The sequence below is a fragment of the Erigeron canadensis genome, chromosome 4 (genome assembly GCF_010389155.1).
Source record: "Erigeron canadensis isolate Cc75 chromosome 4, C_canadensis_v1, whole genome shotgun sequence".
NCBI classification, from domain to species: domain Eukaryota; kingdom Viridiplantae; phylum Streptophyta; class Magnoliopsida; order Asterales; family Asteraceae; genus Erigeron; species Erigeron canadensis.
In genome coordinates, this window is record NC_057764.1 from 41,243,402 (window position 1) to 41,262,226 (window position 18,825).

Consider the following 18,825-nt stretch of genomic DNA (forward strand, 5'->3'; position numbering starts at 1 on the left):
AGCAAAACAGATCATAATGCCAAAAAGTAACAAACTTTATATTAGAAGATAAGCAGTCAAACCCCAGATTTAGGAACAGTTATAGATATAAAAATCTTGCAGATTACGAAAATGCCAAGAAGAAATTAGTACTACAAAAGATAAAAACTTTTTTTTACCTTGAAACATAATTACAAGACTGCAAATGAAACCTGTATGAAGGGTTTGAAAGAACCCCATATAGAAGAGACTGAAGAAGATATATATAATAATGTGTAAATTTATATTTTTGTTGAAATTTGAAAAGAAAAGAAAAAAAAGAAAGGGGGTGAGTGGGGGGTTTTTGCACCTCTGTTTTCGCGCTTGTGAGAGTGTGGGATTCGAATTCAAAGTGCGTTGAGATTTGATTTAAGGCGTGGGTACCTATGGAAATAGGGGAATATTACTATTGTATGTCCTTTTTTTCGTCATTTTATACCCTTCACCCCCTTAACTTTTTCTTCTTTTTCACAGCAAAACGCAATCTATAGCAAAATGCTCATAAATTTTCGAGAGTTCTCGAGACACGACTATTGGGGAGTTTTTGAAAGTCCTGAGTTTCATCTCAAGCACACATAATTCGAGCACCGCATACTGCCCAATTGAATGTCATTTGGCGTTTTTAATACTAACTACTAACTAAAATTAAAAAATCCTCACATTGTCAAAAATAAATTTGCTTAAAAAAACTTAAACATGAAACACCGCATAAAATATACTCTCCTTGCTAATTGAAGGAGTTAATTGGTTCTTTGCCCCTAACTATCGTTGGACCTCGCGAGATGCGGAGCATAAGCTGCAGTCTCTCAGCTCCCCTCCTTGTGTAAAATTCCTAGATGGAAAACCCAAAGATTGTGTCAGCCGAGGCTCGAACCCATAACCTTAGAAGAAAACCCACTAGGGCCCTACATAGTGGGAAGTGTAAACACATCTGGCCACTGAGGTTTAAGCCAGTGGTTATTAGTTTGATCTAATACAATGATTATTAATAAACGAGCATAATATCCGCGCATTGCGGCAGAACTTTGTTTTAAGAATGAGATAAATTCGGCGGTAGTTTAGTCCAACTGTAGAGGTGGGTATAGAAAGATGCATTAAAGTAAAAGGCATTTTAGACTTATCAGGTTCTTAATGACTTAAAGCTAATTTACTTTATAAGAGAGTATAGATGTGACTAGATATCATATCTTCTAACCAAAAACATCATGCGAATATCAATCAGGACATATTTTTTTTTGCAATCAACATTCTTTTTGTATGACCACTAATTGTTTGATAAAATGTTTAACAAGTTAATAATTTAAAAAATTCAATTCCCAACTAATAGGTTAAATACATTAAAATGGATTCAATGTGGGACCTTAGGTTTTATATATTAAGTTGTCGAACTTGACCATCTTTATTTTAGTAGTTATGTTAGTTCTATCTGTTTAACTATTAAATATAAGATTTAACTGGACATATACACCAACATAAGAGACCTATGTACTAGCATAAATTTAGAAAGTCTCATTAGGATAAACGAAAATTTTTAATAACATGTAAATTGCGGGGATAGAATCCTAAACCTAACGACTAAAACAGAGATAAATATATCTATTTGTTTTAATGGCAATAAAACTTTATTAATAATACTAGAAGAAACTAGCCAGTGCAAGAAGCATACAATGTGATCCAGAACTATATTAAGAACATAACTCTAGATTGGTTTCTCCGGATGACTTCAAGCGCTTTGACTTGATTCCAATGGTTCCCATTTGAACACTCCCCTCATTTTTGAAATCTCATCTTGAATTACTTTAAGTCTAAAGAAGAATGCTATTGGTTCTTACAATTCATGCCTACAAATTTTGCTATTTATATAAGATGATTACAAATTTGTGTCATCGTGCAACTGAAATGCGAAGGCATATACAAATTACAAAATGCTTAATGCAAATGTGAAAGATATACATTATTAATTTAGCACGTAAACTTGTATGTTGAACCTAAAAAAGTTAAGTTCATTGACACTTATATACAAAATTCTTAATTTCATAGTCTACCAAAAATATTTGTGTAATTTTTGAACTACTATACCTTCAGTGTCGTCCTGTAAATCACATAGGCTCAACCCAAGGTCTTTTAACTAACTTTGTACCGTTTTAAAATTTATTGCTAAGTATATTCACTAAAAAAAAATTTCATTTATTCACACTTCCTCTAAAAAAGTGTGAAAAAATTTCTTAATTTATTCACGCTTAAAAATGTTTAAAAAATACACAAACATAAAAGTGTGAAAATTTTTGAAAAATTATAATTTTTTCACACTTATATATTTGAAAAGAAAAAATTCACACCTAAAAGTGTGAACAAATGTCAAATATATTCACACTTAAAAGTGTGAAAGTCAAATTGTAACACCTAATTTCTCCACACCTTCATTGTGTGAAAAAAATTGGTGTTACAAATTATTCCTTACACTTCTAAATGTGAACAATTGATATAGTTTTACACACTTGGAAGTGTATACTTTTTTTCTCACATATATAAATGTGATAAATTTATGATTTTTCAAAATTTTTTCACACTTTTAAATATGAATACTTTTTAAACATTTTTAAGTGTGAACAAATTAAGAAATTTCTTTACACTTCTTTAAAGTAAGTGTGAATAAATGACATTTTTGTTGTTGTATGTATGTATGTGAATAAATTGTTAAGTGACTAATTTGGTTACCAATTGAATAAATCTATTGGTTTACATGTATCAGTGTTTTGGTGTTCATAGACATAGCAGTTGTCGAATATAACTTGGTTCAACTAGTAGTCAGATTTCTACTCCCTTCACATTTGAAACAAGACATCAAGAATGGTTCATACTACAAATATCTTGCGTGGCTCTCCTTCTTATTCGACCAGGTACGTTTTTAAAACTTTATCATCGTGTTGTTCGAATTTGTTTTCGGTTGTTACTATGTACGTATCAATGGGTAGATACGCAAATTTTATGTTTTGCTCCGTGTTATATAGGAGATTAAACTAGAAAGTTTCATTATACGTTATCGAACACTAAAACTATTTTTGCTAATTAATAAAAAAAATTGTGAATTTAATTAGACATGGTTAATCAGTATTTAAATGTTTCAACTAATAACATTATTATTAAAATAAAAGAAGTATACTATTTGGTGAAACTTTTTTTAATTAACCATGCCTAATTAAATAGAGAATTTAATTAAGTATACTATTTGAGTTATACTAGGAATGTCCCATCCTCTATATAAATAAAGGTGGGGGAGCCCATATAACCAAATTAAATAATAAACGAATATACTTGGAAATAGAAGGGTTCTGTTCGGTTATTCTCGGTGTTTTTTGTTTCTTGGTTCGAATTACAACAGGAAGCAAAGTCTTGTAAAACCTAGACTTACAAATTACTGTAAGTTCAAGATTTGTAAGGATTATCTTTTTAATACGAGTAATATCACACGGGTCTAAAACTCCAACAACAATAATAGTATGGTATCGGAGAAAGAAAGTTATCAATGCTAATTGATTTGCTTATAAGGTGGAACTAGTATGGAATTAAAGAGTGTTTGACTCAACATACATATTTTATGAAACTTTAAAATCTCCATCCCTATCTCTATATATATATATATATATATATATATATATATATATATATATAATAATTCTCTATCTCAATTTGATAATGTGGCATATCTCAGAGCTCGCCACATCATCTTTTTTCTATGTGGCGATCTCACGTCGTTAATATCTTAAACATTGACACGTAAGCTGACACCTATACATACTTGACAAATCATCATCTAGTCAACAACCACATAGCTTTTATTAATTATAAATAAATAACATATTAAAAAGTCATAAGCATGATTAGAACCCACAACCTCAAGTTTTATATGTAAAATATAAACCACTTGATCTAATGAGATTTTTGTTTATATTTTGAAAAACATGATATATATTCGGTCTAAAATCCCACGAAAATTATTAAAAAAATTATTTATATAATTAGATGACACTTAACATATATATAAAAGAGATATATGGTAATAGTTTCTTACCTAAAATATATATTACTGACATATTCCAAATTTATAAAAGTTTTCATATTTTAAAGATCTTTTTAATTCTTATTAAAAATTAATAATGATTCGTGATTTTCTTTAATATAATATCTTTTGAGAATAAATTTTTTTATTTATATTTAATTTTTATTTTCCAACATAAATATATTGCAAAAATATAAACTTTAGATTACTTGGAACATAAAAAAATGTTGTTTTACTTTAAGTTGAATTTATGTTTTTTATATACTCTATGTTTAATTCTTTGAGGGTGGATGTAATACGTAAGGAGGCAAGGTAGACTTTTAACTTTTTTGGAGAGAAATGTAGTGGAATTGTCACTTTATATTAAGGATCAAATTGTATGTCTTTGAGTTCTGTTGTAACAAGACGACTACATGATACATGTTCTAGATGTAGATCATTTATTGGCAACAAAAGGCAATTATCTAGAATTACTAAAAGAAAAACATATTACTAAATTCTTAATGATAATTTAAAGTATAGCTTAATAGCTTAAATCCTTCTATCTCTTTAATTTCATATTTTGTCAAGCTTTTGGTTGAATCTATTTCTGTTCAACCATATGTTTATATGTTACTAAACTATTTATATAGTTCACATCACGTAATTTTAATGAAATATGTTCGCTATCGTTTCTTCATATATAAAGTGTATTATATAGTTTTTTATACAGCTCGCGCATCGCGCGGGTCAAAAACCTAGTATATATTAAAACAGTAGTTAATTGAGCCTTATGAAGTACCCTTCAAAGTCAAAGTTATACTAAAAATTTGCTATGTAGGATTTATCAAATGTGGCAACTCTATGTTTTATTTGTATATATCTATTTAATTTAAATACATTTGAATTAATTAATTAGGTAAAGATTATATCAAATAAATATTACAATATATTTATTTAAAAAACTAATTAATAACTCCATCCGATATATTTTTAGAATTATATTAAACTTTGATAAGATAGTCTATAAAATATTATGCATTCAAAATCAAGACGTGCTGTTTTATTATTTTTCAATTTATGGTCAAGTCTAAGTACAGTAACTTACTCGATTTTAGACTGTGTCTTATCAATATTGAATCATCATACATTTAAGTCATAAAAGCTTATAATTTTGAAGCTATACGGTTCTAAGTTTTATACTTTGCAAGTTTTAATACAATAATCATAGGTTCGTCACTGTTATTATTAGCCGAGACATATTGATGAAATTGTTTGTCGTAGTCATTCCACAAGACACATGCTATAATAATTCCTCTATAATAAATTTTTTTTTGAAACCAGTTGTACTCATAATGTGATATTATTATGAAAGATAATTAAGAACTAAAATATAACACGCATAGGTTTATTTTCAATCACATGTCCAATGATAATTAGATATCAATTAGGATTGTATTTTCATATTCTTTGATAACAATTAGGATTCTAGATTTGAGTGACAATTGTAACTTCAAACATTAATACGCAAAAATAATATATAAAAAAGGAGAAAATTATGTACCTTTTTGATTGAGAGATAAAATGAATCTTGAATGAAGTTCATATTGATTTGGATTTAATATTCATGTAACCTTCTATTGTAAATCGTGGTTTGTTTTGTGATCGTTCCATGTTTGTGATTCCTATCGTATTTTGGATAAAGATATTGTATATCGTCATCAATTATTATGTTTGAAATATGTATCTAGAGTTCAAATTGTATTTATTTATATTGAATATTAAACTAAATATTAGTATTTATATTTTATACAGATCTAATCTAATATTTGTCAATAAGTCATTAGGTTTTGAAATAATCTTTTGTAGACAATACTTCATATGTCGAAATCTTTAAAGTTAATTATATGATTGTAAATTTAAAAAAATTCTCTCAAGTTATGGTTAAAAATAAATATAAATCAAGTATTCGAGGCTAAAAAGTGTAAATTATTGATAAAAACAAAAAAAAAATGTAAATTAATGAGACTTTTTGTACAAATTAATATAATATAAATACTAATATAATAATATATTTGGATAATGACTATTAGGATTTTTAATTTATAATTAATTTAAATGATGACATAAGCGATAGTCAATTTGATAAAATTGAACGATTTGATTGATTAATAAGTCATTAATTCTATATATTAAGATTAAGATTAAGATAAGTTGTTTTCTTATTAATATTTATACCGTAATAGTTAGGTTACAAACAACTAATATGTTTTTTTAATTGTATTCGCCTAACCATAAATATAAAAAACACATTAATATTATGCTAACTAAACCAAATTTGATTAATTATCAATATCAATATTAATAGTTTTAATAAATTAATTAAATCAATATCAATAAAAAATCCTAGTATATATATATATAACATCAAGTAGGGGATTTATCTCCAATTACACGATTGAGGTATTCTCCAAGAGCCCAAATTGGAAATATGTTTCTGTAAGACGAGTAACTTATCATACAGTTCTTGTTAAACACCCCTATAATATCCTGTAAAACAAACATTACCCGATTAAACCAAATTAAGCAAGAACATATATAAACGTACACATGCATATGTATTGAAGTAATTGCCTGTTGCGGAAAATCTCCATTCTCTGTTTGGTGATCAATTAGTACTTTTGCAGCACGATGGAGTGGCCTGTGATCTCTCTCACCCTACCCACAACGAATAACTTACGTCTAAGTATGAAATGACAAAAATATATCAAAAATTCTAACCTAGCTAGCTAATTAGATACCTGTCCGGCTTCAATCAGAGCTAGCAAAGCCCACGAAGTGTTTATGAGGTGGGGTTTGTTCCCTGCGATATTTGTGTATACCTTTCGCTCACAAGATTTGTAGCTCTCTCCCCAACCCCCGGAGGGAAGCTGCTTAGAGAGAAAGAAAGAACACGCCTTTCTGATGCTATCGTTAGTTTCGTATGTCTCACCCGCTGCAATCAATCCTTTTATTCCAAACCATGTTCCATACGTGTAGCAAATTCCCCATGATCCATACCTGTACCTCACAATCATATACGGAGTATATGTAACCCCACAATTAGGAGTAGTAACAATGAAGAAATTAAAGACATTTTTCACACATTTTTTTTCTTAAGAAGTTAACTTAAGGAAGCTGTAGTTTTCTGCACCTAACTATGTGTGAAAGTGAAACTTATTCGCATCTATAAGTTAGAAAGGCTTTATAAGTGAAGAAATAAATGTTTCTTATATACATGAAAACTTATTAAACGGTCTATAATGGAAAATGTTGGAATGAAATTGATATGACCAAATTTTCACCCAATAACTGTCAATTTCACAATCTCAAACTTTTTAAGAGTATGAAAATGGTAACAGTAGTGTAGGAGATATGAATAACCATGAGCCGTCGGGCAGTTGCATATTCTCAATAAATGTTATGGCTTTGTCGACACAGGCTTCTATTTCCTCTCTTCGGTGGCTTGGATATAGTTTGATGAACAATCTTAGGCCTTGCACCACTGCAGATGTACACTCCACATACCTAAATTACAAAGATCTTTTAGATAAAACAATACATAAAACGTCTATGTCTCATCAAGGTATCAAAGGACAGTAGGCAGGGGGCATACTGGTAATCGACCATGATGTCTCCAAATGTTTCAGCCGGGTTGAGCACCTAACATATAGTTTCATGATCATTTTCTCATTCTTTATAATCTGAACACATATAGACACACAGAGGTTTATGGTATATGCTTACAGACCTCTAACCATCCGTAGGATCTCATGAGCTCGTAAGAGGAGAATCCGCCATTTGCATTCTGCATCCAAGACAATCAATCAATCAAAAGATACAAGCATTTCTCTTTTAGCATACTTTCTCCTTGCCAGATATAAAGTTTTAACTTTTAAGGCAACTTATGTCTACCTTAATATGCTAGTGTCTGTACACATATATACCTGAAGAGTTAGAAGTAAATGAACAGCATCATATAAACATTCTGGTGCAATTGATTCTCCAACAATGTCATTTGGCATTTGTGATAGCATCAAAACCGTCTACAATCCCCATCGTCATATACATTATCGTTCCATCATTAAGATGAGATAGTGAAATGTAAGTTAGTCCGGCTATATATGCATGATTTAATGATATTACGATCATATTAGTTGCTACACACCTTCAAAGCTTCAGCAGTACAATCTGAAACAGGCCAACCATTAGCTCGGGTGGAAAATGGCCATCCACCACATATTATGTGACGATACCATGACTGAAAGTTACCCGAGCTGTTTTCTCTGATCTTCACATTAACAAAGATATAATTAATGAATATTGATCACTATCATCCATGCTGGGGTGCAACATAGAAGTTCAATGAAGTAAAAATTTATTTACTTGTGAGTTTTTAATGAAGTTGTGTGCTTTCTGAAGCATGGAGCCATATTCATCAACCATATTTGTTGCTAATATAGCTTGAACTGCAAAAACTGCATCCCACAATTGTGATCCGTTGTATCCCTAATTAAGATTTAAAAAATTAGGATATAGTCAGGTGGTGGAAAAACCATGGTTACACATTCTTGAATACAAATGATAATGAGCTGATGATGTTAAGGATAAACAGTAAGTGAAGCCGCTCCAAATTTACCTGCATTTTCATGCCATCTTCGGCTATCCAAAGATAGTCTTTGATTCTGGAGAGGTGCAACTTAATTGCAGGTGACTTTGGATCCTCTACCCAACAACATAACATGTTGAGCACCTGTTTTGGCATATATGTAGGTGTTAACTTAAATCATCAAGGAAACTAGAATAATAATAATAATATATTTAACTTAATTGAAATGCCAAAAGGGGTGGAAAAAGAACTTTTAACTTGATCAACTGCAAGAAATGTTTCGGTTTACAGTTGATTTTTGATGAGTGTGTTGGTACCTTATTAACAGGTCCAATGCAAATATAGTGAGTGTTCTTGTCCTCATAATGAATATGTTGCATAGCAGTGTTCAATGCTTTCTTTCTAAGCTTGGATAATGGCCATTGCATCAGTAAAGGTTCCGCAATCTTGTTCAAACCACCCCATATGATGTCTTGTATTATAGGATGAGGATAATACAAATCTTCCTGCAACCAACCAAAAAAAATTCAAGAAATATTTATAGTGACTAGTGTGTTAGCAACATAGACAAAGGTTCATGAGAGAACTCTTTGTTTTGCAATAACCGCGAGAAATTGTTTGGCGGGATGCTATCTAGGGGGGATGCTCTGAAATTTTTGAGCAAATTGTATGTACATTTAGAATTCCAGAGTATCTGATTACACAAGAATAATGAATTAAACTAACTACCTTGGCACATTGATTTCTTGCTGAATCCCAATCAACTTGGTGATAAAGTGTCTTATATAACTCTCGTCTTAGTGACAGAACAACGGAACTGATTGGTCCGACAAACCGCTTACTATACAAGTATGACATCGGTAGGTAAACCATCCTTGTGTGGCACCACAGGCGTCCTTCATTATCAAAACAATATCTTTATATAAAGTAATAATAATCACACGATACAATTATATAATTTATATATGCCACGTACCATTCGAACTATATATCATAAAACAAAACCTTACAAAAACTTCAATAAACAAACCTGGGTGTAGAGGAACAAAATATGGGAGAAGCCACAGCTCTGGTGGCAAAGGATTGTTGCCAGCCCATTCATACACCCCGAGTACCTACGGATGTATATATATATATGATCCGATGAGCCTCAAACTAACCAACCAACCAACAAACAAACACTTTAGTCAATTAAGAATATTGGGCTTAATTGACATATATGCTGCTAGCTAGTAACTACAGAGTGTTTTATTGTCATACAATTGTCATGAGTACGATTTAATTAGAATCCATAACCTCTTGGAAAGCATGTTAAAGTGATAAAATGTAAAGTAAAGTAGTAGTAGCAATATAAATAGATTAATTAGAAATGAATACTAACTTACAGAAAGCCAGAATTTACCCCATGAGGGTATGTGAGTGACACTGCCATGATCAAGAATCCATTTTCTAGCTTTTGTCAGGGCACCCTCATCATCCATTGTAATAGTTTCTCCGAGCAATCTCAAGCTCACGTAGTTCAAAGCCGTACAAAACATGGTGCTGTGACCTTCTATGTGCAAACCCCATCCTCCATCTACATTCTGTTTCGTGCAATAATATATACGTATTTATTTAAGGGTATGTACGGTACGTACCATTAATCATGCATCATTAATTAGTTTATACCTTTCAAACCCATATATTGGTATTATTTACGTACAGTAAGTATTATCTTTATGAAAAAGAAAAAACTTTGATTGTTAGAATTCACGGGCGGCTAAGTATACATCCCCCTATCCTAGCTAGTTAGCTCTTGTGTCCGACTGGATTTCTCATTTACGGAGATATGCAAGCTATGTGCAAAATCAAAGCCACTAATCGGTCACATTTATGGGCTCTAGTCAAATGCGGTAAAATCGGTCCTTGGCGGTCAAACTCGGTAAACAGATTTGTTTGGCTTGAAAAAGGAGTGCCTTTACGACTTTACGTACACCTCGGCCCATTCAAGTATTAATTCTTAATATTAATTTGTAATATATATTAATTGATATTAATATATATTAATTAATACAAATTAATTAATTAATATTAATGTATATTACAACTTTCCACTGAAGTGGGTCCTTGGCGGTCAAACTAGGTTTGACTTATTTTGTTAAGATTTATTTTTTCATTTTTAAGTTTTGTTTTTAATTTTTAAAGGAAACTTTTTTAATAGGTAAAAGAAAATTAACATGTTAACTCATAAGTTGCAACTACGCACGTACGTGTGGCTTAAACAACTCTTCAGTTTTGTTTTAATTATATACTAGTTAATCAGCCCGATTTCAGCCCGGACATTTTTAATAAAATTTTAAAAGCAATAAAAACCTAAAAAAATGTATATAATTTTTGTTATTGATATATAATAACTCGGCTGGAAGATATTAAATTGATTAACACAATAATTATATATATTACTACCTATTGCATTAATTAAACATAAAAAGACATTTATGATATTATATAAAAAAGTATTTATTTTGTTTTCTAATAAAAGAATAAATTTGTAAACATCATAAATAAAATAAAACATTTTGAAAATATTTAATTGGCTATTTATCTTTAAAATTTTATTAATTAGATATGGCATCATAAATAAAATAAAAACATTTTAAAAAAATTTGTAGACATGCCACATCATAATTGTTTCTAAAAATAGTTTAAAAAACAATCCTTCTTTATTATATATAAAGATATGTCGATACGAGTAATAGTACCCGCGCAATGCGGCGGTGAGATGGTGGGGTGATAGGTCATAGGAGGTGATAAGTCATAAAGTGTGATAGCCAAATGCCTTAGCCGTACGGGTTCCGTACTCGGATTTAAAAATTCGTTGAAAGTATATCGAATGACATCTCTAATGAAAGAACATGAAATTTTAAGAACACCCATACAATTTTTATAATTGAGCGATATACGGTTTTTAAGATAAAAGACTTTGAATAAATTAGAGGAATAAAATGATTTATGAAGGAGGAAAAAAAATGAGTGGTTGAGATTTGAGGAGAGAGAAAAGAAATGAGTGATTGAAATTTAAGAGTATTATATGTTAATTAGGCAGAGATGTTTAAATTAGTGAATAAAGAAGGAGAATAATTTGGGTAATTTAAATCATCTTTTGACATTTTAAAAAATGATAAAATGCTTTATAAGATAGTATAGATATAGATATTTCATGTACCTGATGATTGTAGATATAACGACAAATTTCCCTTTGGTGTTCTGCAGATAAAACTACACTTGTCGCCCCCATGACATGCAACCCGATGATCTGTAACACAATACAATTTGAAGTTTCAATTTGCTAGTTAGTACGTACGTACTTGACAACGGGGTTACTACGTACTCTCAAATTATGGTACAGTACTTTTATATTGACTAGTTGATTCAAATGTCACGGTCTGAAGGATTTAGGTGACTGGAACGAACAAATTAGCTCCTGACAAATTCAAATATTTGAAGAACTTTTTTATACAAATAGCAACTAACATTATTTATACTATATTTTTTAACTTTTTGAGTTAATTTATGAATTATTGGTTAATCGTATGAGATAATCAATTCCCCCTGAACGTGTTATCTTTTCTACCATCTATATCTTCATACCATTAGAAAGTAGAAAAAAACATTTGAATTTAGATATTAGATATTTGTCATGTTTCGCAATAGTTGAGTAGAATTTAATATACTAAATAAAGAAAAGAACAAACAAGAAAAAAAACACTTTAAAAAATATACTCTAATTAAGTCCATTAATTGATCAAAGGGTTTTTCTAGTATGTGCCCATTACGTAATTAATATGTTTAAATTTTCCTTTTTTCACTTAATTTCCGTTGATAAATGTCAAAGATTTTCAAGTTCATCATTTGTTTCAATATTTTCCAAACAGAACATGTTGACTACATATAACTTCAACATCATATATACATATTGGCTTTTTCATGTGAGCCTTGCATTCATATCTCGTAAAAATCTGATTTCTTTGTTCTTTTGTATGATCTACTACCGAATGTCCTTCACGATGAGATAAGAAATCTCGTCGTTTCTTTTCACTATTTTTATTGACAAACCTTATTTTTGTAATTGAAAATCCATTGTGTTTTGCAAAGTTTTGATAAAAGGCAAAAACTTGTTTTATGCCTTCAGAGTTGAAATCATCACTTGGAAAGTTTTATTCTGTTGAAAGGTTCATTTAAATCAAATAAAGTGTTTTTGTTCATTTTTGCAAATAAAAACAAACTAAATTTTCATATACTTTATTGGAGAAACATGATACGTAAACAAACGTTGTATAGTTTCAGTGTTAAAAAGAAAAGATCAGGTGATTAGCAAATGGTAAATTATTTTAGCAAAATTTTGATATAGTCAAGATCGGGGGATTAGCAAACGGAAAATTGGACAGAACTCAAATGTTATAATTGGCCAAAACTAAGAAGGTAAACTAGGGACTAAGTGAAAAAAAGAAAATTTAAGCATATTAATTACATGGTATATATGAAAATTGGGAGAGATTATTTAATTTTTAAAATGTGCCTAGTAGGCGCACACTAGAAAAACCCTTGATCAAAACCCTTCAAAAGAAATGAAAAAAAACTCCAACAAATAAATGTATATTGACTTAGCCATAATGGGACAAGGCTTGATGCCACAACTTTCAAATTAAGTAAACTGAAACATAAGGTAATATTTCGGTAAGAATAGTCTTAAAATAAGAAGCGTTGGAACATTTAAAAACATTATTTTAATGCATTAAAAGTCCATAAAACAAACATAGTGCGTAACTAATTATCATTATTTAAGTGTATAACAACACATTGATCCGTCAAAATCGAAAAAGTCACGTTTTCTGTTGGATGCATCATTTCGATGAATATGCATCCAAGATGGATGCAAAAAACAAAAACAATGATTTTCACGATTTTGACAGACCAATGTGTTGTTAAAGACTTAAATAATGATAAGTTATACATTATATTAGTTTTATGGACTTTTATTGCATTAAAATGTAGTTTTTAAGTGTTCTTGCCTTGTTTATATTTTAACATTGTTCTTATTTGATTGTCTCCAAAAATATTATATATATATATATATATATATATATATTCGTTGTTTAGTTAATTATTTAATTAATTACAGTAATTACGTACGTACGTACCAGGCCAGGAAGAAGGAACAAAGGACCACCATAGTCAGCAGGCCAGGTCCCATCCTCACCTTGAAGAGTTGAGTAAAACCTCAACGCTTTCTTCAACCCCGTCTTCACAAGTACATGATCATCAGCTACTTGTTCTTCATCTGATTGATGATCTTTATCTGATTCGTAATGGTTATTCTGATGATCATCATCACTTGCAAACTATATATATATATATATATATATATATATATATATATATATATATATATATATATATAAGTTAATTGACCAATTAATTAAGAGTGAGCTCATCAACACACCCCGTACCAATATTATTACGAAAACTTAGTTATCATAATTACTAATTACGTACCTGAAATCTCATGAGAAGATCAGAACTATGCTTCACATTCATCCTGTTTTTGGTAAATTCTTGTCGCATTTTCTCGATTTGAGATCGTTCCTCGGGAGTCCCTGCATATGGATCGAATTCCCAAAATTGTCTACCAATATGATCCTCATCATTTACACTACTTCTTCTTCTAACACCTCCGTCATCATCATCGTAGTCCCCTTTTGACAGCTTAAGCTTCCACATAATTATCGAGATCTACTACTTACCGGCCAAAATGTACTTCTACTATACATCATCAACCACGTACGTACACAAACTAATTAGTATCACACATTTAATTAATTTGATCCAGGTATAGTATGGTACAAACATACATAACTTCTTTATTTATTTTAACCCCAATTCGATCATTATTAAATTACTTATTGCATTATGCTAATTACTACGAGTAAAACCCAAGTTTTGGAGGGATCATATCCAAACTTCTATAATACATGACATTATACTATATAGGAAATTTTCCAAGTAAAACTAAAAATTATTTATTTATTGTTATCATGAGAAGAAGAATGTACGTAGTGAATTGATCGAGTACGTTAATTATATGACAAGCAAAAAGATATTTGATCTAACTTACATTTAAAATATATTATTAGTTAACCGATCAGTAGTGTACTAGCTAGCTAGCTTGTAACGTACATGCACCATATATATATGCATGTTAATTAGGAATAATTGAATTGAAATCACCGATCGATCGAGAGATAGAGCTGAACGATATCGAGGAGGAGTAAGCTAGCTAGCTGTTGTCAAACTAATTAATCTCTCTATATATATAGATAGATGAACGATCAAGGGGTTAATTGATATATATACTTTAATTATATAAGGGGATATCGTACGTATTGTTAATATAAGACCATAATATATATATATTTTACGAAATAAAAAAATGTGATTAATACTAGTTGTTTTTGTTTTATTACATTAAAATATTTACATGTGTACGTGAATGATCCAATTCCTAATAATATCATATTAATTCACTTTCTCTAACAAAAATTAAGGGCGGTATCTAATTAAAAAGATAAATGTGATATACGTTTTGCTTGGCTAGCTTAATTATTATATATTAGATTAGATATATAATTAGTAAAATTACTATCTGATAACGTGTCTTGATAATATAATTAATATCATCATATCGATCAATAAGAATCTCATGCAATCACAATTATTGTTAATTAGGTACGGTGCTGTTTTTTATTTAGTTTCGATCGGCTTTATTGTTTGTCTTTGGAATTTTAATTATATATATATATACTAGGTTTTTGACCAGCGCGATACGCGATATTTTAAAAATTGATATATTAGTTTAGTTGTCTTACAAATTTAGTGAATGAAAAGTTATATATAAATAACATAAAATTTGATAATCCATACGTATAAAAATGGTTAAAAATGAAGTATTTATCCGTGCGTTGCGTCAACTGATTATCATAAAATATAGTTGAAACAAACAGTAATAAAAAAATTTAGATATACCTATTGATGATTAGTAAAATGTGTTTTATTATTTTTAAATCACTTCATTTATAATATTATCTTTACATTTCATATTGATGTTCTACATATTGTCAAGTATAAACTTTATGTATTATAAATTTTGAATGTTTTTTTCTGTAATTTGTTTTATGTCATGACATAATACCATTTTCTATTTGTATGCAGAATTCAAACTACACATGTCTGCACAGTACCCTCAAACCATCCTCTAACAATCCACACATACAAATGAAAGTGAAAAAGTTTAAGACCATATTAATGAACCACCTATTTATTAACTAAAAAATTATATTATTTTAGTTGTTGTAAATCAAAGAAAGAAGATATAAAATACTTTTTACATAGACTAAAAAAAATAATATTAAGTAATTAGATTGATTTACTATAAGAAATTACTTTTGATATGAACCATAAGAAAAATGGAAATAAAAAGGATATATATTCTTAAAATTTGAATATTCTTAAAGCCTCTAGCTTAGTTTGATGTAAAAAAAATCTAGGAAATTTGAAATACATGATACGGGCTTAGTGTTTTTTTTTCAATGGAAGATTTGATTTTTTAAAAATTTGAAATACATGATACGGGTTTAGTATTTTTTTTTTTCAATGGAAGATTTGATTTGATTTTTTTACATAAAAAATATTAATTTTTTCATACATATATTTAAGATTTGATTTGATAAATATGAGAATAAATTTATTTTTATTTTTTTGGTATATTATATTGTAAAAAAATTATGGAGATGCCACATGGAATAAAACCTATGTGACAATTTTTAAGGATAGTTAAATTGATGTGGATGCCTTTAAAATATCAAGATAACTACCGTTTTATAAGATATATATATATATATCCATGGCATGGGTTGTTGGCTACATATATATATTTGGCTCCTATATTCGGTCAAAAATACTAAACTTTGTTTGATGTATGTTCAACAAAGTTATGATAAACTAACTCTTATTCCTTTAAGACGTACAAAATAACTAAAATTACACTATATATATAATCATACATATCTTTATCTTTATATTTATTTATATATACTAAAAGACAATTCATCAAAACTCAATTAACCAATCAAAACTTTTAATTTCATTAAATTATCAAATCAAACATGTGACTTAATTCAATTAATTAAAATAAACTTAAGCTGTCGACCAAAAAAAATTCTTTGGATAAATACAATAAATATAAATATAATTATTAAATAAGTTATAACTCTAGATAACTATGACTATTATATAAAATTGATCAATATATATCTAAAGCATTTAATATATATAACTTACTCCGGATGCTTTAGATACTCTTCAGTTTTATGTCAAATTACGGTTATAATATTATATATATTATATATATATATATGGGACAATCAAAACAGTTTTAAAATAAGAACGGTGAGAACACTTAAAAAACATCATTTTGATGCATTAAAAGTCCATAAAACTAACATAGTATTTAACTAATTGTCATTATTTAAGTGTTTAACAACACATTGATCCGTCAAAATCGAAAAAATCACGTTTTTTGGTGGATGCATTATTTTGAAGAATATGCATCCAAGATGGATGCACAAAACAAAAAACATGATTTTCTTGATTTTTACAGGTCAATGTGTTATTATACACTTAAATAATGATAATTAGTGAAGCACTATGTTAGTTTTATGGACTTTTAATGCATCAAAATGATGTTTTTTAAGTGTTCTCACCGTTCTTATTTTAAGACTGTTCTCACTGGAGTGTTACCATATATATATATATCTAAAACATGCAATATATATTATTTACGGTCTTACGGATGCTTGTGGTTATATAATTTAGGGACACATCTTATGTATTTATTGTAGTATATAGAGTATGCAGGTTAATTAGCCTTTTGAACGAGGAGATCGATTATGATGGAGAGCATACAATCAACAATAGAATTGAAGCTAGCTAAGAAGCTTTTATAACTGCAGCACTTATCAAGTAGAACATGTAATTGTTCTTATTAATTAGTCTATTTGGAATAGTGAAGCGCATACATGGTATTAATGGGTTGTTTTGGCAAAACATGACAGTTAAACATCGCCCATGTAACCCGTTTAACAAACCTGTTTGACTCGGAAAGATGGACCAATTTGAAGAAACGTGTTGCAACTATTTGTTCCTTTATTATAAAGGTTGAAAAGTGAGCAGGTCATGAGTCCTTTCGTGATCGGTTTATCAATCGTAGATTTTATTAAGTTTAACTGCAGAAAATAGAAAGCACCTTTCAACCAATTCACGAAAATAGCAGTGACTTTTAAAAGTTTTGTTTTTTAGAAATGAACTTTCATTTATTACCGGAAATAGCAACATTTGACACGTGAACAAGGTGACGTGGATATTTTTTGATTATGTGGCATTTTTAATGACGTATCATTCTTTATAACACAAAAAATAAAAAGGACCTTTCAAACAATACGAAAATAACAATGACCTTTAAAAGTTTGCTTTTTAGCAATGAACTTTAATTTATAGTCGGATTACTAGAACACCTCGTCGGTGTTGAATGTGGAGATGGTTTTTTCTTCGATTTCTTCAACTATGAAACTCTCGTCTCACCTGAACATCCGCAGGATCTCTCTCCGACGAAAACAAAGACGTTTTGACATCTAGTTTTAGAGATTTTAAAACTCGAGATAGACGAAGAAGATATAGATCTATGTCTCCTTTATGATCTTCATACACAACTTCTCAATGCTTGAAAATGAAAGAGACACAACAAAAATAAATGAAAAGAAGGTGAAATTAGCTTCAGAATATAATGACGAGAAAAAAATACTTTGTCGGAACCGAAACTGAAACGAAGCCATTTTTGGGGGAAATGACATGACTGATAAAATTAAATAGTAAATAAATAAAATATAATGTCACGTCATTAAAAAATGTCACGTAATCAAAAATGTCCACGTCACCATGTCCACGTGTCAAATGTTGCTATTTCCGGTAATAAATGAAAGTTCATTTCTAAATAACAAAACTTTTAAAGGTCACTGCTATTTTCATG

The 18,825-nt window shown here is 29.3% G+C and overlaps 1 protein-coding gene across 1 annotated transcript; it reads right to left on the reverse strand.

Moving 5' to 3' along the window:
* Nucleotides 1-6,484: 6,484 nt before the first annotated feature.
* On the reverse strand, nucleotides 6,485-14,465 carry LOC122595810 (cycloartenol Synthase-like). Its single transcript, XM_043768258.1, has 17 exons — nucleotides 14,241-14,465; nucleotides 13,886-14,086; nucleotides 11,911-12,000; nucleotides 10,091-10,288; nucleotides 9,736-9,820; nucleotides 9,435-9,601; nucleotides 9,023-9,211; nucleotides 8,736-8,849; nucleotides 8,483-8,605; nucleotides 8,265-8,387; nucleotides 8,044-8,142; nucleotides 7,848-7,904; nucleotides 7,713-7,759; nucleotides 7,481-7,624; nucleotides 6,859-7,117; nucleotides 6,692-6,775; nucleotides 6,485-6,607 (listed from the first exon to the last, which is right to left on the reverse strand). Exons 1-17 carry the CDS (start codon nucleotides 14,463-14,465, stop codon nucleotides 6,485-6,487), a joined length of 2,328 nt encoding a protein of 775 aa, XP_043624193.1.
* Nucleotides 14,466-18,825: the final 4,360 nt, after the last annotated feature.

Coding starts and splice junctions, on each gene's coding strand:
- LOC122595810 (XM_043768258.1), bottom strand. CDS start 14,465: ATGTGGAAGCTTAAGCTGTCAAAAGGGGACTACGATGATGATGACGGA. Junction 12,001..13,885: donor TGTTCCTTCTTCCTGGCCTG/GTACGTACGTAC, acceptor ATTGTGTTACAG/ATCATCGGGTTGCATGTCAT. Junction 8,388..8,482: donor ACTTCATTAAAAACTCACAA/GTAAATAAATTT, acceptor GTTAATGTGAAG/ATCAGAGAAAACAGCTCGGG.